Source organism: Amblyraja radiata, chromosome 37 (genome assembly GCF_010909765.2).
Source record: "Amblyraja radiata isolate CabotCenter1 chromosome 37, sAmbRad1.1.pri, whole genome shotgun sequence".
In the NCBI taxonomy this organism is placed as follows: domain Eukaryota; kingdom Metazoa; phylum Chordata; class Chondrichthyes; order Rajiformes; family Rajidae; genus Amblyraja; species Amblyraja radiata.
In genome coordinates this window covers 6,999,955-7,017,819 of record NC_045992.1, presented here as the reverse complement: position 1 = coordinate 7,017,819, position 17,865 = coordinate 6,999,955, and the positions used below count along the sequence as shown (strand labels likewise).

Below are 17,865 nucleotides of genomic sequence, written 5' to 3'. Positions count from 1 at the left end.
ATAAAATGAACTTTCTCAACCAGTATAAACCTCCACTGCCTCCTTCAGACTGTTGAATATGAATGATTCCTCTGGGCCTGAAAACCTACATGCTCTGCTCATAATAGAACATAGAACACTACAGCCCAACAACAGGCCTTAAGCCCACAATGTCTGTGCCTAACATGATATCAAGAGCAACTCATATTTACCTGCATATAATCCATAAGAAGGGTTTCGGCCCGAAACGTTGCCTATTTCCTTCGCTCCATAGATGCTGCTGCACCTGCTGAGTTTCTCCAACATTTTTGTCTACCTTCGATTTTCCAGCATCTGCAGTTCCTTCTTAAACATCCATATTCCTCCATTCCCTGCAGAGCCACAAGCCAAACCAAAAGTCTCTTAAATGCTGCTAATATCGGCTTCCACCGCCATCCTCGGGTACACATTCCAGGCACCCATCACCCTCTGTTTAAGAATCAAAAATCTTGCCCCACACATCTCCTTTAAACCTTTACCCATTTACCTTGAGCTTTGCCCTCTTGGTATTTGACATTTCCATCCTCGGAAAAAAGTTCTAACTGTTTACCCAACCTATGCCTCTCATCATTTTATAAACTTCCATCAGATGTCCCCTCAACCTTCAGTATTCCAGAGAAAACATTCCAAGTCTGTCCCACCTCTCCTTGTAGTAATGGCCATCAGGCTATTAAGCACAACAACAAATAGGCTCTGAACTGCAACAAACTCATTATTATTGTTTCACTATATTTGTCATTTATTGAATATGCCTGCATGTGTATACACACACTGAACTTTTTATCTTCTCCCGTTATGTACTATGTTTACATGTTCTGTTGTGCTGCAGCAAGCAAGAATTTCATTGTCCTATCTAGGTCACATGACAATAAAACACTCTTGATATAGCCACTAATCCGTGCAGCCTTCTGGTAAAAGAGCCTTCTCCTCTGGCCCCTTTTTCACATCCTTACTGTTTTGGGGCAATCAGAAATGCACGTTAGATTCTGGCTTTGCCATGAAGTCACCTGTGAATAATCCCCATTCCTCGGGCTAAACGAAGCAATTCTAGACAACATTAGGGTCTGGCTGTTACATGACAAGAAGCATCCATGGCCCATCACAAACAACGTCTATCCACCCACCCTTGGCATTAATTGGCATTACCAATGCAGAGTCCTCCTCCGTCAAATCCTGGGTGACCACCATTGACTAGCAACCCAATTAGATTGACCACATCAATGCAGTGCTACAAGATCAGTTCTAAAGTTGGTTATCCCGCAGTGAATGGCTCACCTCCTGACGCTCCAGAGCCTTTCTCCAAGTCGGGAGCACGGTGAAGAGTGTCAGGGGTTATGGGGAGAAGGCAGGCGGATGGGGTTGAGAGGGGAAGATAGATCAGCCATGATTGAATGGCGGAGCAGACTTGATGGGCCGAATGGCCTAATTCTGCTCCTATAACTTTCCACTTGTCTGCGTGAATGTGGGGAAGTTTGATACCATCAGGACAAAGCAGCTCGCTCAGTTTGTACCTTGTCCACCATGCTAATCATTCTTTCCTTCCACCATTGGTGCACAGTGGATGCTGTGTGGACACATTCAACATTCTGCATCCCAAATAAATGAAGAGTTGAGTGGCCTCCCCTGGTATATTATTCTACGATGATGTGGCGCTCATTTCAATGTCTGCGGGCATTGGATTTAACTGGAGCTACAAAGGGAGACTGCGTACAAATGCTCTGAGTGTTCTCATGTGAAGCAAGTTGCATCAACTCCCCATCTCTCCCTTTACAGTGCAGGAAATGAGACCTGTCCTGTTTAATCTGTCAGATTTGTGGCCTCAAGATAACACGTCCATCTCACAAAAAAAATAATGCAAAGTTATCTTTCAGGTGGAAACAACGATGGAAAATTCAGCGTTGGCTTTCGAGACGGAATTGTCAGAACTGTGGTGAACCTGGACAGAGAAACTCAAGTTTCTTACACACTGATTTTGGAAGCTATCGGTGAGGAGCTAAGCTGAGCCATTACAAATGGACGTACAGTATTTTGGTTGTTTAAAGAGATCAAAACATAGAATCTCAGCCTGTCTTTCTCCAGTTTTCGCCCTTTAATTGTCCTTGGTTTTAGTTGCTGTGTCAGTGGTGATGGAACATTCTGCTACCAAGGCCCTTTTGACTGCAATTTCCTTCATAAACCTCTGTCTCTCTCTCTCTTCACCTCTCACTACTCCGATAAAACAATCCTCAAATCCTAACGGTTTGGTCACCTGTCAAACTCCTTGAGTTATTTAATTACGCAAACGCTTCTGAGACTTATTACTACTTAAATATTGGACTACAAGAGCTCTTCTGACTGTTCTGATCAATACCTGTTTCTCCTAAACCAAATTAGCAGGTCATTTACTGCTGTTTGCGGCAGCTTTCTCCTTGCTGCTCTAACAGTGATCCAATTCAAATCATTTGTGGCAACTCGAAGTTACAAAGGATATGGTGCATTTTTGGCTTTTTCATTTACCTTGATTCCCACTGGCCACTTTATTTTAAGTTTACAGAACCTTTGATCAACATTCAGCTAGAGCTCTAATACCTGTTCTTATGTGTTCCTTTGCACTTAATACTTCAACATCAATTCCCATGCTAGTCGTGTCAATTCTCTTCCTCCCCAGTGTCCCATTCTACATTACCTTGGTCATCGCCCCCTTTGATCTGTGTTTTCACTTCTTCCCCATCCATATCTCTTTGCCTCCCTCTCTCCTGACTCTCAGTCTGAAGAATAATCTCAACCCGAAACGTCACCCATTCCTTCTCTCCTGAGATGCTGCTGGTACCGCTGAGTTACTCCAGCATTTTGTGAGCATCTTCCCATTGTAAATGAATGATGGTGGTGCCGAAAGGTAAAGTGATTAACGGGAACCTGCGCACAGAGTTACTTTAGAACAGAGTTCAAAATAACATTGAATGCATGCCTTATGTTGGCCTTCAGGCTTGGCTGGCTAGTCCGACCCCACAGCATCCAACCAGTGTAGTTGCGAACTGGACAAAACATTGGAGTTGGCTCATGCCTGCCCAGTCCATCCACCTGCCCGATTCAGGCCGACCCACCCAGCATCACCATGAGTCAGTTACACATCTGAGACTTGTAGACAGGTCAAGGTGAACATAGGAAAACCCACCAACGCTTGGACTCAGATCAGCTCGAGCAGAGTCATGTCTGGGTATAAGACCCCACATTTAGACGCAAGCACACTTCTACATGTGCACTCCAGAGAAAATAGTCGAGTTAAGGTGGAGGAAGGTTAGTTAACTGGATAGCTCAACACTGCAGGCCAATGCAACACATCTCTCCAGAAGACCAGGTGGTAACCGAGTGCCCTGTTGTGCTGCTCATGCCATGAAGTGTTTCACAACCAAAGCAGCACTTTTGAAATGTAATACAAAGGCTCTGTAGATGCTTGTTTGTAGCAGAAATGCTGGAGTAACAGTGGGTCACGCAGCATATCTGGAGAAAATGGATAGGTAAGGTTTCGGGTTGGGACCCTTCTATCTGAGGTCACTTATCCACGTTCTCCAGAGATGCTGCCTGACCCGCTGAGTTACTCCAGCACTTTGTGTCCATCTACAGCATGTTGGAAGTTGTAGCCACTGCAAAGAAATTAATAACTTGAATTTCTGTCGCACCTTTCATGTCCCAATGAACCACTTTACAGCAAGGTCCCAGAAGCGCAATGTAATAATGACCCTGAGAATCCTTCTTGGTGACTTTAGTTTAGAGATGCATCTTGGAAACAGGCCCATCGAGTCTGTGCCGATCAGCGATCACTACACACTAACATTATCGAACACACACCAGGGACAATTTACAATGTTACCAAGCCAATTAGGCCTACAAACCAGTACATCTTTGGAGGAAACCGGAGCACCTGGAGAAAACCCACGTGGTCACAGGGAGAAAGTACAAACTCCATTCAGGCAGCACCCGTAGTCAGGATCGAACCCCTGATCCCTGCAGCAGTAAGGCAACACTCTACCGCTGCGCCACCGTACAGACATGGTCAGAGAGATAAATATAGTTGTACTATCAACTTCTAGCTCTTCGTCAAAATGATTCCTTGTGATCTGTAGGCAGGCAGAAGCTTATTTTTAATTCCAAACTGAAAGATAGCTCCTGTAACCATGTGGCACACTGTAGTGCCAGCATTGAGACGGTTAACCTTGTAAAGATCTGGTGTGGGACTTGAACCCACCACCTTATGACTCAAAGGTGAGAATGCGTCAGGCAGAGAGGCCAATTAAAGATTGAGAACCGACAACTCAGCCTTTCAGGATTGGCGCATGATTTGAAAATACTTGAGAAAACAGTGACTCATTTTCTCTAATTCGAGGCTTTAAGTAAGAATGAGCCTAACTTTATTCAGCGTTGTCAGAAGTCGGGAATGGAAGCGAGGAAGGTTATTTGAATTGATGACAGCCTTAGATTATCAAACCAAGGGCTGATCTGATCTGACATGAATTCTCTTCTGCTGACTGCTTTCATCCTTCCAAATTAAGTCAGATTTATTTTTTCTATTATTATCTTTGACGTTTATTATTAATAAAAATCAGTGTTGTCATAATGACCCATCAGGGAACAGAATAATTTTTAGCAAGGAAATTATTTTTTTAAAGTTTGTGTCTTGCACAAGTTAAGTTTGATTTTGGCTACGTTTCTGGTCAATTGTGTGCTTGGCAATGATCAGTCAAATGCCGGCCATGATTTCTCCCTGGTGGTACAGTTTGAACTCTTTGTGCTTAGTTTAATTCCGGTCACATTGAAGGGATTGGTTCAGGCAGACTGCACAGGGGAGAGTCATGCGGGCGGACAAGTATAATTTAGACCCTTTGTGACATTCTTCATGACCTTTAGAAACTCCTTGTAAACTTGTAAATGGAGCAAAACCCTTAACTGTTCCAAATTAATCCAAGCCACACGGATTTAGTGAAGGGGGTTCACGCCAGTAAGTTCAGGAGGTTGTCCTGCAACATGGCAACAGATTCCTTGGGGGGTCAGGGGTGGGGGGTTGGAATTAACTACCAACTGCTGGAATTTTGTCAGAAATAGTTACAGACTGAGGTGGGGGCATTCTGGGTTGAGGTGTAGAATCAAAGAACTGCCGATGTTGGTTTATACCAAAGATAAACACAAAGTGCCCCTTGCTTTCAGTCTCAAGAAGGGTCTCGACCCGAAACGCAGAGTCTGAAGAAGGGTCTCGACCCAAAAAGTCACCCATTCCTTTCCAGAGATGCTGTCTGTCCCGCTGAGTTGCTCCAGCATTTTGTGTCTATCTTCGATATTAACCAGCATCTGCAGTTCCTTCAGTACCCATTCAGACCTGAGATGTCACCTTTCCTTCTTTCTCCAGAGATGCTGCTAAGTTACTCCAACACTTTACGTTTAAGAAAGAACTGCAGATGCTGGAAAAAACGAAGGTCGACAAAAATGCTGAAGAAGGGTCTCGACCCAAAACGTCGCCTGTCCATTCTCTCCATAAATGCTGCCTCACCCGCTGAGTTACTCCAGCATTTTTGTCTACCTTCTACACTTTCAGTTCATCTTTGCTATTCTGGGTTGCTATGGGAGAAATAGATCATATAACATACACATTCACTCTTAATGTTGTGATTTACAAAATCATTTCTTCATGTAACTCTTTGAAGAGAGATATTCAGAATTAACAGAGAGCAAATCTACTTGAAATAAAAGAAGTTTATACCCCCAATTGTTACTGCCAGCAGTATAACTATCTTGAAATGCTGCGTGTTTGTTTGTGACAGCATTCATTTACCTCAAGAACGCATTGCTGCATTGATCAGTGTAGCTATGCCTGTCCTCAAAAGCCTGACATTGTGAGAAATGCATTGGAGGCTTCTCAGTGTCTAAAATAGGGGATTCAGCCTATCAAATCGACAGCGGTGTCTATCTCAACCCGAAACGTCACCCATTCCTTCTCTCCAGAGATGCTGCCTGTCCCGCTGAGTTACTCCAGCATTTTGTGTCTTATCAGCGGTATCTGTCTCCGTGCGTTGATATCCATTCCTTCTTTCCTCTCCACTTCATTCAATGCTCATTTCTTGAGCAAAATTTATTTTGACGAGGTTTCTGCCTCAGCAATAATTTGCAAAGAATTACTCACTGCATTCACACTCAGTGAGTTTTAGCACATTTTAGATGCGGTTTCTTGTAATTAAATCATTATTGTTTGGTCTTGTTGCTGCTGCCGTGACTGAACTTTCCTGATTCATTTAGAATGGATCTACTTCTGCTCATTCTTAATTCTTGCAGTAGTTCCCTCCCGAGCAGTGGTTCCTAAAGAGGGCTGTGGCATTTCCTGTGGGGGGGGGGGGGGGGGGGGCGTTAAGAGGCAAGAGGATGTTTCCACTCGTACAGAGGTTCCCAATTTTATTTTGTCCTGTTTACCCCTGGCAACTTTAATAGCACCATAACAATGTTATTTCACTTATTTATGAACAACTAATGATGAACAGATACCGGTATACCAGAACCAAACACAGTCAGTCAATGACAATAAAATATGTACAAATCCAGAATCAACAAATTTACCCCCTAGGTAGGCGAAATTTACCCCCTGGAGGTAAATTTACCCTCTGGAGGTAAATTTACCCCAGGTTGGGAACCCGTACACTAATGGGAGAGTCTCGAACCAGATCAGAATAAAAGAGTGTATCTTTAGGAAGGAGATGAAGAGGGATTTCTTTCGTCAGAGGGTGGTGAATCAGTGGAATTCATTGCCACAGACAGTTGTCGAAGTCAAGTCATTGGGTATTTTCTTGTCAGAGATTGACAGAGTGTTGATCAGTACGGGAGTCAGTAGTTATGGGGAGAAGGCAGGAGAATGGGGTTGAGCGAAAAAGGTAAATCAGCCATGATTGAATGGCGGAGTAGACTTGATGGGCTGAATGGCCTACATCTGCACCTATGATTCATGGATTTATGAAGAGGGGTGGACCAGGCATAAGGCGAGAGAGCAGTCAGTACGCCCTTGATTTCTCTGCCGTGCAATCCACAGACCTTCTCTCTAAAAACGCGCACTCTTTTGCTAAATAGTATTTCATGAAACTTCTCAAAGTTGAGAAACTGGTGACACATCATCAAGCCCGTCCATCGCATTGCAAATTGCCGGAACAGTGAGGTAGTTACTAAATGTGTTAGAGATACAGCACCAAAACAGGCCCTTCGGCCCACCAAGTCTGTGCTGACCAGCGATCCCCGTGTGCCAAAGCTGTCCTACACACACTAGGGACAATTTACAATTAAACCAAGCCAATTAACCTACAAACCTGTATGTCTTTGAAGTGTGGGAGGAAAATGGAGCTGCCAGAGACGACCCACGCAGGTCACGGGGAGAAAGTTCAAACTCTGTACAGATAAGCACCCGTAGTCAGGATCGAACCTGGGTCTCTGGCGCTGTTAGGCAGCAACTCTACCGCTGTGCCACCATTCTGGTATCTAAGACTAGCTAAATGAGTATCAGTATCAGAAAAGCTGGTATCATGGGATGAAGTTCATTAATTTTGTTAAATTAATTAAACGAAAGTAGTAATTGGACTTTGAATAAATGTGCAATTAATTGCTCCTGTTTTTGAATGTTATTGTGTCATTATCTTCCTTAGTGGGTTGTGCAAACCGCTATTCTGAATAATGCTTTTTATTGAGTAGGGGAGGGGTTCACGGGGGGTGAGTTTATGGAGCCAAGGTGGCCCAAAACAGGTTCTAGGGAGAGCTGGGTGACCTGAGCAGAGAACTGGCTTCATGGAAGGAAGCACAAGAGTGATGGTGGAAGGTTGTTTTCCCCGACTGGAGGTTTGGGATTAATGGTGTGCTTCAGAGATCGGTGCTATTTGTTTATATCAACGATTTGGATGAGAATGTACATGGCATGATTAGTAAGTTTGCAGATGACACCAAAGCGGGTGGTATCGTAGAGAGCGAAGATGGCTATCAAAAGTCACAGCAGGATCTTGATCAGCTGACCAAGTGGGCTGAGGATTGGTTTAGAGATTTAATGCAGATGTGCCAAGTGCTGCATTTTCAGAACTCGATTCAGGGCAGGACCTGAGGGGCAACTTTTTCACAAGGAATATGGTGGGTTTATGGAACGAGCTGCCAGAGGAGGGAGTTGAGGCTGGTACTATAACAACATTTAAGACATTTGGACAGGTAGGTGAATAGGAAAAGTTAAGAGGGATAGGGGCCAAATGTAGGCAGATGGAACTGGCATGGATGGGGCATCTTGGGCAAGTTGGGCCGAAGGGGTTGTTTCTGTACTGTATGAATCTACAGTATGTCTTTAATATCCTGTTGATTCTCATCATTTTTGCACTGCGGAACAAGGTAGCAAGATAACTCCCTCAAAGCTCATTAACTATCCGTGTCTGTAATATTAGCGAGTGGAATTCTGATCTCTTTCACTTCCCTGGTAAATAATCCCCATCCACTTTAGTTTTCCCAAGTGCATTCCTGCTGAGGTGAGGAAGTAAATGGCTGCTTTATATTTGGGAATATTCGAAAGGTGCAGGAATGAGTGGATGTTCACTAAGTTCACAAACTTTCAATGAAACGTTGTGGATGGTCTGGAGTCTGAATTTTCTTTATGGCTGAGGAAAAATAGGAGGTACATTTGTAAAGAGGTCATTTAGAAACTTGCAATGGAAAGAGTTAGAGAAAGGCAATTTGAGTTGGTGAAAATGTGTGAGAAAATCTGCTCCGCCCATGACAAGAAATTGCAGAGTTGTGGGTGCAGCCCTGTCCACCGCATAAACCGGCCTTCGCCACCATCATCTCCATCTATATTTCACGCTGTCATGAGAAAGCAGCCAAAATTATCAAGGACCACTTGCACCCACTTGAGAGTTTGTACCATCAGACACGGGTACAACTTCTTCCCCATTGTTATTACACTACTGAACTGACTCTCGTAATCTAAGGGTGTAGTCCCGTTCTTCCAACCTACCTTGTTGAGCCCTCGCACTTATTTTTATCTACACCTTCTCCCCTACCTGTTGTACATATGTTACGGTTTGATTGTACTCGTGCATGGTAAGATATTACTGGATAGCGTGTGTTGAAGAAAGTTATTCATTGTACAGGTGACAATCATAAACCATAACCAATCTTCACACAGATAATGGTCCCGCTGGAGGCAGAAGGACGGGGACGGCCACTGTGTACGTCACTGTGATGGACATCAATGACAACCGCCCCATCTTCCTGCAGAACACCTACGAGGCCAATGTCCCTGAGAACATCACCAAGTCCACTAGCGTGCTACGGGTGAGTTAGACTGAAGCCTGTTACCTGCACAATGGGAGATGAAATCTAGATCATAAAGGAACAATACGTTTGTGTGTGTGATAAGGGCCTGTCCCACTCAGGCGATTTTTTGGGCGACTGCCACAACATTTTCAACATGTTGAAAGATTTTCGGCGGCAGTGGCGACAATATTTGCTGTTGTAAGTTATCGACAGGTGTCATAGATGCTGTCGTAGGTTGTCGCCAGGTTTCATAGGTAAATTCCATTACAACTAGTCCCTGGCAGTCACTTGGAGATTTAAGACTGAAAATTGATATTTTCATTTTTTTAGTAACCAAAGTTATCAACGTATAATTTTTTGTGTGTTGGAAAACAAAATATAGTGGCACAGCTGGTAGACTTGCTGCCTCACACGCCAGAGATCTGTGTTCGATCCTGTCCTGCGCTTGGTCTCACCGAGGTTGATCATACACTGAATAATCCAACCACATTTATGTTTGGAAGTGGAAAGAAATAATAGAAATAGCATTTGTTGCAACATGTAAAAAGAGTTGAGCTACTGTATTATAATTTTGCTGCATGTCATTGTGGTATATATCATGTCTTGATTGGTGAATATGTTTAGTTTGTGACTTTATTTGAAGCGGAAATAATATGTGAATGCTTCATTGAGCATAATTCCGACTGGTAACTATGCACTTCGTCCAAGCACATTATCGCACGCATCATGCAAGCCGTCTTAAATGACTTAAAAACCTGCCAAGGTTGCCCAGCTGACAACAGAGAAAAAAAATTAAGTTAGAGCCCAGCTAGGTGTATATTATTTTTGACACTGTCATAGGCCTTTCTCACATATGTTGTCACAACACACTGTAGTCTCTAAACAACCCTTCAGTAATTTTCCTTGCCCTCCATTTCAGAATAATAGTGTTTTAAGCCGATAACTCGACACTAGCACTGGCAATAAATAAATAAATAAATAAACAGCGCTGCTTTCCAGCCACTCATCTCATTAGCCACGCTCGGCTGCAAATCGGTATCAATCTGGTGGACCACCTTCCTCTAGTCGTGGGGGTAGGGGATTGGTAGGGGCCTCACAAGTGGAACAGCTTAGGGCCTCTCTTCATCTAAATCCGGCGCTGAGGGTGATCGCTGGTCAGCGCGGACTCGGTGGGACGCAGGGCCTGTTTCTGCGCTGTTTCTCTAAAGTCTGAAAAGACTGCAGAGTGCTTTGAGAAACATTGACAATGTGATGTGCTGAAGAAATGTGCAGATTAGGCCGGAATTATCAATCAAAACAAAGCAGAAATGGATCGAGGCTTCAGTGGTGATCAAAATCATTGATAGATGGGACAGGTCTATTTCTTTACCCTTGCTGATGCTTCACCTTGAAGTTGTGAAATGTTTTCATCGAGACATCCACTCCCTCAGCAGGTTGAGATGTTGATGCAGCCATGCAAAAACATTGGTAAATTCCTTTACAAATAATTGAAGGGCCTGTCACTTGGCCGTCACTCTCGCGCCAATTACGTGACCTGCTAGCGCGTGGGTAGCGCGGGACGGGCGCATGGAATGATGTGGAGGAGTGTGGAATGATGTGGAGGAGTGTGGAGTGGTGTGGAGGAGTGTGGACTTCGTCCTGAACAAAATCTGTCACGTAACTGACGACCAAAGTGGGACAGGCCCAAGACCCTGGCGCAGAGCAACGTCTCACCTCCAACAGCAGCAGAAGCAGGCAAACGATCGCCGAGCTCGGCCTGGGGCTCACGGCCGTTGCGGATCCGGATCCGCCCCCACTCCTACTCCCTGAGCGGGGCCAAGACGATTGGAGATAGACACAAAATGCTGGAGTAACTCAGCGGGACCGGCAGCACCTCTGGAATGGGAGACGTCTCGACCCGAAACATCATCCATTCCTTCTCTCCAGAGATGCTGCCGGTCCCGCTGAGTTACTCCTGCATTTTGTGTCTATCTTCAAATGACGTCACGTGCTCCAGACGGCTGTGCGGACGCATGATGACACGTGCTACCGTCGTGGCGTCAGTCACTACCGGCCTGTCGCATAGATGACGGCCAAGTGGGACAGGCCCTTAACACTTCAGAGCTTCAGGTTGAATAATGGTTGTAAAACCACTTCCCATCTGGAGCAGAATAACCTTCCCCATTCTCCGACAGTCCACTTTCAGATTTTTACTGTTCTATTTTGATGGATTTAGTATGTTATTTTTCCATACAATGTCGATCATTGGGAATTCAGTGTCGACCAAACAAATGCATTGATCCTTTACCCAATTCAGTTGATCTGCACTATGCGATTAATTGCTGCCAACGTGTGCAATGTTTGCTCCGCATGTTAGATCTGGCCACTGCTCAATGGCTGCCTGTTGAAATGTTTAAGCAGACAGGATTTAGTGTACAGTTGGTCGTGGCCAGGATCAGACAAGCAAATAAGGTTGTGCCCTGCACGTCTAATTCCTAACACCTGCAGAAAGGCAACAAAATCTGGGTTGGAGGAAATAGATAACACAGTGGGAAGGACCTGTGGGGCCTTGAGTGGAAAATATAGACACAAGGAACTGCAGACATCCAGTTTATGAGTAGGGAGGAACTGCTGGTGTACACAGAAGATACACACAAAATGCTGAAGTAACTCAGCGGGACAGGCAGCATCTCTGGAGAAAAGGAATGGGTGACGTTTCGGGTCGAGCCTGAAGAAAGGTCTCGACCCGAAACATCACCCATTCCTTTTCTCCAGAAGTGCTGCCTGACCCGCTGAGTTAATGAAACTTCCTGTGTCTGACTTCCCTTTAACTGTTTAAGAAGGAACTGCAGATGCTGGAGAATCGAAGGTAGACAAAATTGCTGGAGAAACTCAGCGGGTGCGGCAGCATCTATGGAGCGAAGGAAATAGGCAACGTTTCGGGCCGAAACCCTTCTTCAGACTGTAGTTCGCCAACTCTGGTAACTCTTGCACCCTCTCTCTTGTTGCCTTGTCCTGGTCAGTGCAGTGACGAGCAATATAAACAGTACCCAAGTTGTGGCCTGACTAATGTTCCCTTCTAATTAATATGGCTGAAGTGTTATTGCTTCAGACCCAACAATGGGGCTTCAAGAGGTGATGAGTTTAGTTTAGTTCCGAGATACAGCGCGGAAACAGGCCCTTCATCCCACCAGGTCCATGCTGACCAGCGATCCCCGCACACTAACACTGTCCTACAAGCACTAGGGACAATTTACAATTATACTAAGCCAATTATATTACACACCTGTACGTCTTTGGAGTGTGGGAGGAAACCGGAGCACTCGGAAGAAAACCCACGCAAGTCACGGGGAGAACGTACAAACTCCGTACAGACAGCACCCGTAGTCAGGATCGAACCCGGGTTCTCTGCCGCTGTAAGGCAGCAACTCTACCGCTGCGCCACCCTCTAAGTCGGCCAGGCTATAATTGCAGTGCAGTGCAGAAGTAGCGTTGCAGTGTCAGGGGTCTGTGAAGATCAGGGGTCTGTCACCCTCTTCAGTAGAATAAGTGAAGGCTTCCATGGAACTGGTTAAAAAAAAAGCTGAAGTCCTTGGTCCTTTGCCCACTACACTTTGCTTAACAAACATGCCTTAAACATTCTAATTGGTCGTTCATTTGACTTTAAGCCTTTACAGTGTACAAAATGTTCAGCTTAATGACATTGAACTACTTAATGGTCCCTGTAAGACTTCAAAGTAATTACATTTATGCAAAGTGTTTTGAGACTCTTGAGACTCAGTAGATGAATTGCAATGGAAGTAAAAATGTTTTTCTCCTTTCTTAAATGAACTGGAGTAGACTAATGGTAATGTGGTATTTACCATAGTGAGAAAATATGTACGTGCATGTACATATTTCCCAAGTAAGTCCTTTGTACTCCCCCTTCCCAGTTCTCCGATCAATCTGACTGTCCCCCTGATATCATTTTATTGCTGTGTGCTTCATTGTCAATCTTCCCTGAGCTAACAATGATCTATTCCATATTTTCCTTGACTTTTGTCCCCTTTGATGTCTCATTTTCACACCTTACCCTTCCATATCTCTGTGTCACCCTCTCCCCTGACTCTCAGTCTGAAGAAGGGTCTCGACCCGAAACGTCACGCATTCCTTCTATCCAGATATGCTGCCTGAAGCCCCTGTCCCACTACACAAGTTCATTCACGAGTTCTCTCTAGTTTTCCCCTGATTCGACCTTGGAGAATGCCCATAGCGGGTCCGTGGGAGTTTGTGGATGTCTCGTAGCGGCTCGTAATGCTAACGGTAGGTACTCGGGACATCCGGTAAACTCGTGACGTTTTTTCATCCCTGTAAAGAATGTCCACAAGTAAAAAAATACTCGTGATTAAAAAAATTGTTACTTTTTATTCATACGAGCCGCTACAAAACATCCACGAACTCCGACGGACCCACTACGGACATTCTCTAAGTACAAATCAGGGGAAAACGCGGGAGAACCCGTGAATTACCTCGTACAGTGGGACAGGGGCTTTACCCGACGAGTTACTCCAGCATTTTGTGTCATCCTTTAAGACTTCAGTGAGGATTCATCCAGCAATGTAGTCCAAGTGTTTGGAGTGCAAGTCTTCCACTCATATCCACTTTTTGTCATATACATATTTGTGCATCGTAATGTTGACAGTCTTCGAGCAGTAGAATCATGTTCAATTCGACACAGTTAAATGATTACTGGTGGTGCCGTACCCTGACTCCAGTGTTGTTTCAAATGTTCTGACACTCGGCAACCTACCTTTACCAGAAATCACGATCATTTAAATTTTTAAGACATGGTCATGATTCTGGATTAGTGCACTCAAAATGTGATTGAAGTTGTCATCTTGCACTTATTCCCTGGAGGTACTGACTCAGTCCTCCGCCAGTTCTGTTAATTCTTTCTGTGGAATATTTTGTTCCACCTAATTCACGGCTTGTGCTGTTTCTGATGATATGCACTGCGGCGTTCCCTCGGATTAAAAACACCCAGGAAAAAAAATAATAAACAGGATCATAAGTTGCAGGAAGTGTACAGCTTGTTTTAGCATAACTTCCACAGACCCAGTCCAAAATATTTGTTATTACAGGTGCACAACCTTTTATCCGAAAGCCTTGGGACCAGACACTTTTCGTAATTCAGAATTTGTCGGTCTTCGGAATGGAATTTTTTTAGCGTAGATTTTAATGGCTGGCTCAGTGGTAGAGTGCTCGGCTCATATCCGCAAGGTCGCGAGTTTGCGCCTTGATCCCAGCAGTTACTCGGTCGCGAGTTTGAGTCTTCAATGTCGTTTTTTCTTGCAGAATAAATGTCTGTATGAAATGCAGTGTGTTGAATGAATTCCTGAATTTGTAAATGTGCCCGCAGCATTGAATCACCTCTCGCACTCATGTCACCCTAGCGGGGCTACATGCCCTTAGGCGGCCTAGCTCGGGGATTCTTGAATCCCCGAGCTAGGTCGCGAGTTTGCGCCTCGATCCTGGCAGTTACTCGGTCGCGAGTTTGTGTCTTCAATGTAGTTTTTTCTTGCAGAATAAATGTTTGTATGAAATGCAGTGTAGGAGAGGTGTACTGACTGTGTGGGCAGAACTTTGGAAGTGATTGCCCACCAGTCTAAAAAGCACAATACCCCCTCCCCCTCCAACTCCAGAGGAATCCGCTCCCTGATGGGCCGCTACGGCGACAAGTGGCAGTTTGCCCACAGCCCGAGCTGCGCCCCCTCATCCGCCACCCCAAGAACAAGACGTACCTTGCACACCATCAGCTTCCTCTGGAGTTGGAGCGGGGCTGGGCTGGAGTTGCTGCTGGCTGCATAACAGAGAAGGTGAGGGTATATTGCGCGGGAAGGTTAATAATTGACAATATGCTGCTGCCTGCCCGCTGAGTTAAAAAGTTCCCACGCAAGACTCACTACCGTGGGAGCTTTTTAACTCAGCGGGCAGGCAGCAGCATATTGTCAATTATGAACCTTCCCGCGTAATATACCCTCACCTTCTCTTTTATGAATGGGGATTTAGTTCCCCTTTCTTCGAGGACCGACCGGAGGTTCCGCTGTCACCTCTGCGGGCCGCCCTCGGTGAATGTTTTCAAGGACCTTTCTTCAAGGACCGAAAAAATGGCCGCTATTCGGAGGTTTTCGTTATTTGGATCTTCGGATAAAAGGTTGTGCACCTGTAATAGAATAAACGGTGCTGCACTGGGGCGCAGCGGTAGAGCTACTGCCTTACAGCGCCAGAGACCCGGATTCGATCCTGACTACGGGTGCTGTTTGTACGGAGTTTGCACGTTCTCCCTGAAGTTAACTTTTATTTCACTTGCACTTTATGTGCAATGTGACGAATAAAACCATATTGTATTGTATTGTAAGTCTGAAGAAGGGTTTCGACCCGAAACGTCACCCATTCCTTCTCTCCAGAGATGCTGCCTGTCCCGCTGAGTTACTCCAGCATTTTGTGCCTACCTTTGATTTAAACCAGCATCTGCAGTTCTTTCCAAAGCATGTGCTGTTCCTTCATACACCTAACCATTCCCAGAACGCTTTCCATGGCAAATACATGCCTTCCTATAAAAGGTGAGTAAACACAGTTGCTCCTGAAACAAACACCTCTTCTTCTTCTTGCGTATGGCATGCACAGCCTAAAGTTGAAGGACAACTTGTTTTATTTGATCTTATTTGATTGTGCACACTAGATTGATTGCATTCGTCGAAACACGTGAAGGTTGCAATCTCCCACCCCGAACAAACACTCATCTTGTCAAACATTAAACCCCTTGTGTATGCTGCAGCACAGAATGACATTCCACTTACCGACCCAGAGTTTAAGGAACAGTTCAACAAACACTTCCCGTCAGATTTTCAATCCAAGCTACTCCAGCACTTTGTGTCGATGTTATGCGGCGTTTAAAAGGCTTTTAGAGAGTCACGTGGATATACAGGGAATGGAGGTATTACGGCAGGCAGAGGAGATTAGCTTAACCTGGCATCATGTTCAGTACATAAATTGTGGGCTGAAGGGCCTGTACCCATACTGTCCTGTTGTATGTGTTGTTAGCACACGTCAATTGTGAAGGAGCTCCGAAAAGTGACAAATGGACTCACAGCCCGGTTATTGCCCAGATATGTATCCAGGTCGCTTCAGATTTGACTTGTATCTACTTTGCATGACCAGCTATCGATAATCACATTCCCATTGCCATTTTGACTTTGAGAGTAAGCAATTTTCACTGTCATTTCAAATTGCTCCAGGTACCTTTTGTTGGCTGTCAGTTGAGATTATATGCTTCCATTCTTATTTCTCCCTCAAATCCGACCTTCAGGAAGCTGACTCATTTCAATTCATGTTTAAATGCAGCACATGGAGTTCAGCTGCTAAACAATCTGCCCCTTGGGGTTCCCTCGGCAATACTTACTCCCCCCCCCCCCCACCCCCCCCCCCCCCCAGGTCACAGGGTGTTGAATCACTACACGCCCTCTGCACTTCCCATTTCACACGGACTCTACACCCACCTCCATACTTTACCATCCTTAAAGCCCATCACAAGATCTTACCCCATCCACCTCCAGCCATCCCTCTTTCCATACACATGTGCATAGATAGGATTGAGTCACGGAGTCATACAGTGTGGAAATAGGCCCTTCGGCCCAACTTTCCCACACCAAACCATCATGCCCCATCTACACAAATCCCACCTGCCCGCAGACACAAAAGCCTGGAGTAACTCAGCGGATCAGGCAGCATCTCTCGAGAAAAGGAACAGGTGATGCTTCGGGTCAAGACCCTTCATCAGGCCTTCATTAAACGTCACCCATTCCTTCTCTCCAGAGAAGCTGCCTGTCCCGCTGAGTTACTCCAGCTTTTTGTGCCTATCTTTTGTATTCGGAAGAATGTACGCTAAAGGGCCTGTCCCACTGTTCGAGCTAATTCAAGAGTTCTCCCGAGTTTCCCCTGATTCGAACTCGGAGAATTACTGTAATAGCCGCTCGTAGGTACTCGGGGCACTCGCGGACATTTTTCACAGAAAATTCTTCACGAGTCTTCACGAGCGTACCTGCCGTTAGCGTTACGAGCCGCTAAGAGACGTCCCGAGCGCCGACGTACCCCCTACATACATTCTACGTGCTGACCACGTGCTGACCAACTCGGGAGAGCTCTTGAATGACCTCGTACAGTGGGACAGCCCCTTAAAGTGGGCAAGTGGGATTAATGGAGATGAACATGACAGTCAGCATGGATAAAGTCGGGGAGGAAATATTTCTTATGATTCAACTTTCCTCCCCATTTTATTTTACTGGACTGACAGTAGTATTTCAATGCAAATAGTTGTTGAAGTATTAGTAAGGAATTTGTACCAAGTATGTAAGCCCACCACACACAGCTCAAAGGGACAGCTGAAATTCTACCTCCCCGTTGCGACAAAGAGAATATTTAATTTCTCCCCGGGTGCTTGTGTGATTCTGTTTCTGGGATTATGGTTCAGTCATTTATGAAGGCCAACTAATTGGATTTCAGAAGTGTGGTTTGTAAAAAGGGATTAGTATCCACAAG

General features: G+C 45.1%; 1 protein-coding gene across 2 annotated transcripts in view; it reads left to right on the top strand.

Annotated features, from left to right (window-relative positions):
- The window catches only part of cdh23 (cadherin related 23), a 556,325-nt gene that overhangs the window by 355,466 nt on the left and 182,994 nt on the right, over positions 1-17,865 (top strand). For both annotated transcript variants that reach the window (XM_033012745.1, XM_033012744.1), the window contains exons 26-27: positions 1,890-2,003; positions 9,179-9,327. In XM_033012745.1, coding sequence (XP_032868636.1) covers positions 1,890-2,003; positions 9,179-9,327 — 263 coding nt within the window. The remainder of the gene's footprint in view (positions 1-1,889; positions 2,004-9,178; positions 9,328-17,865) is intronic.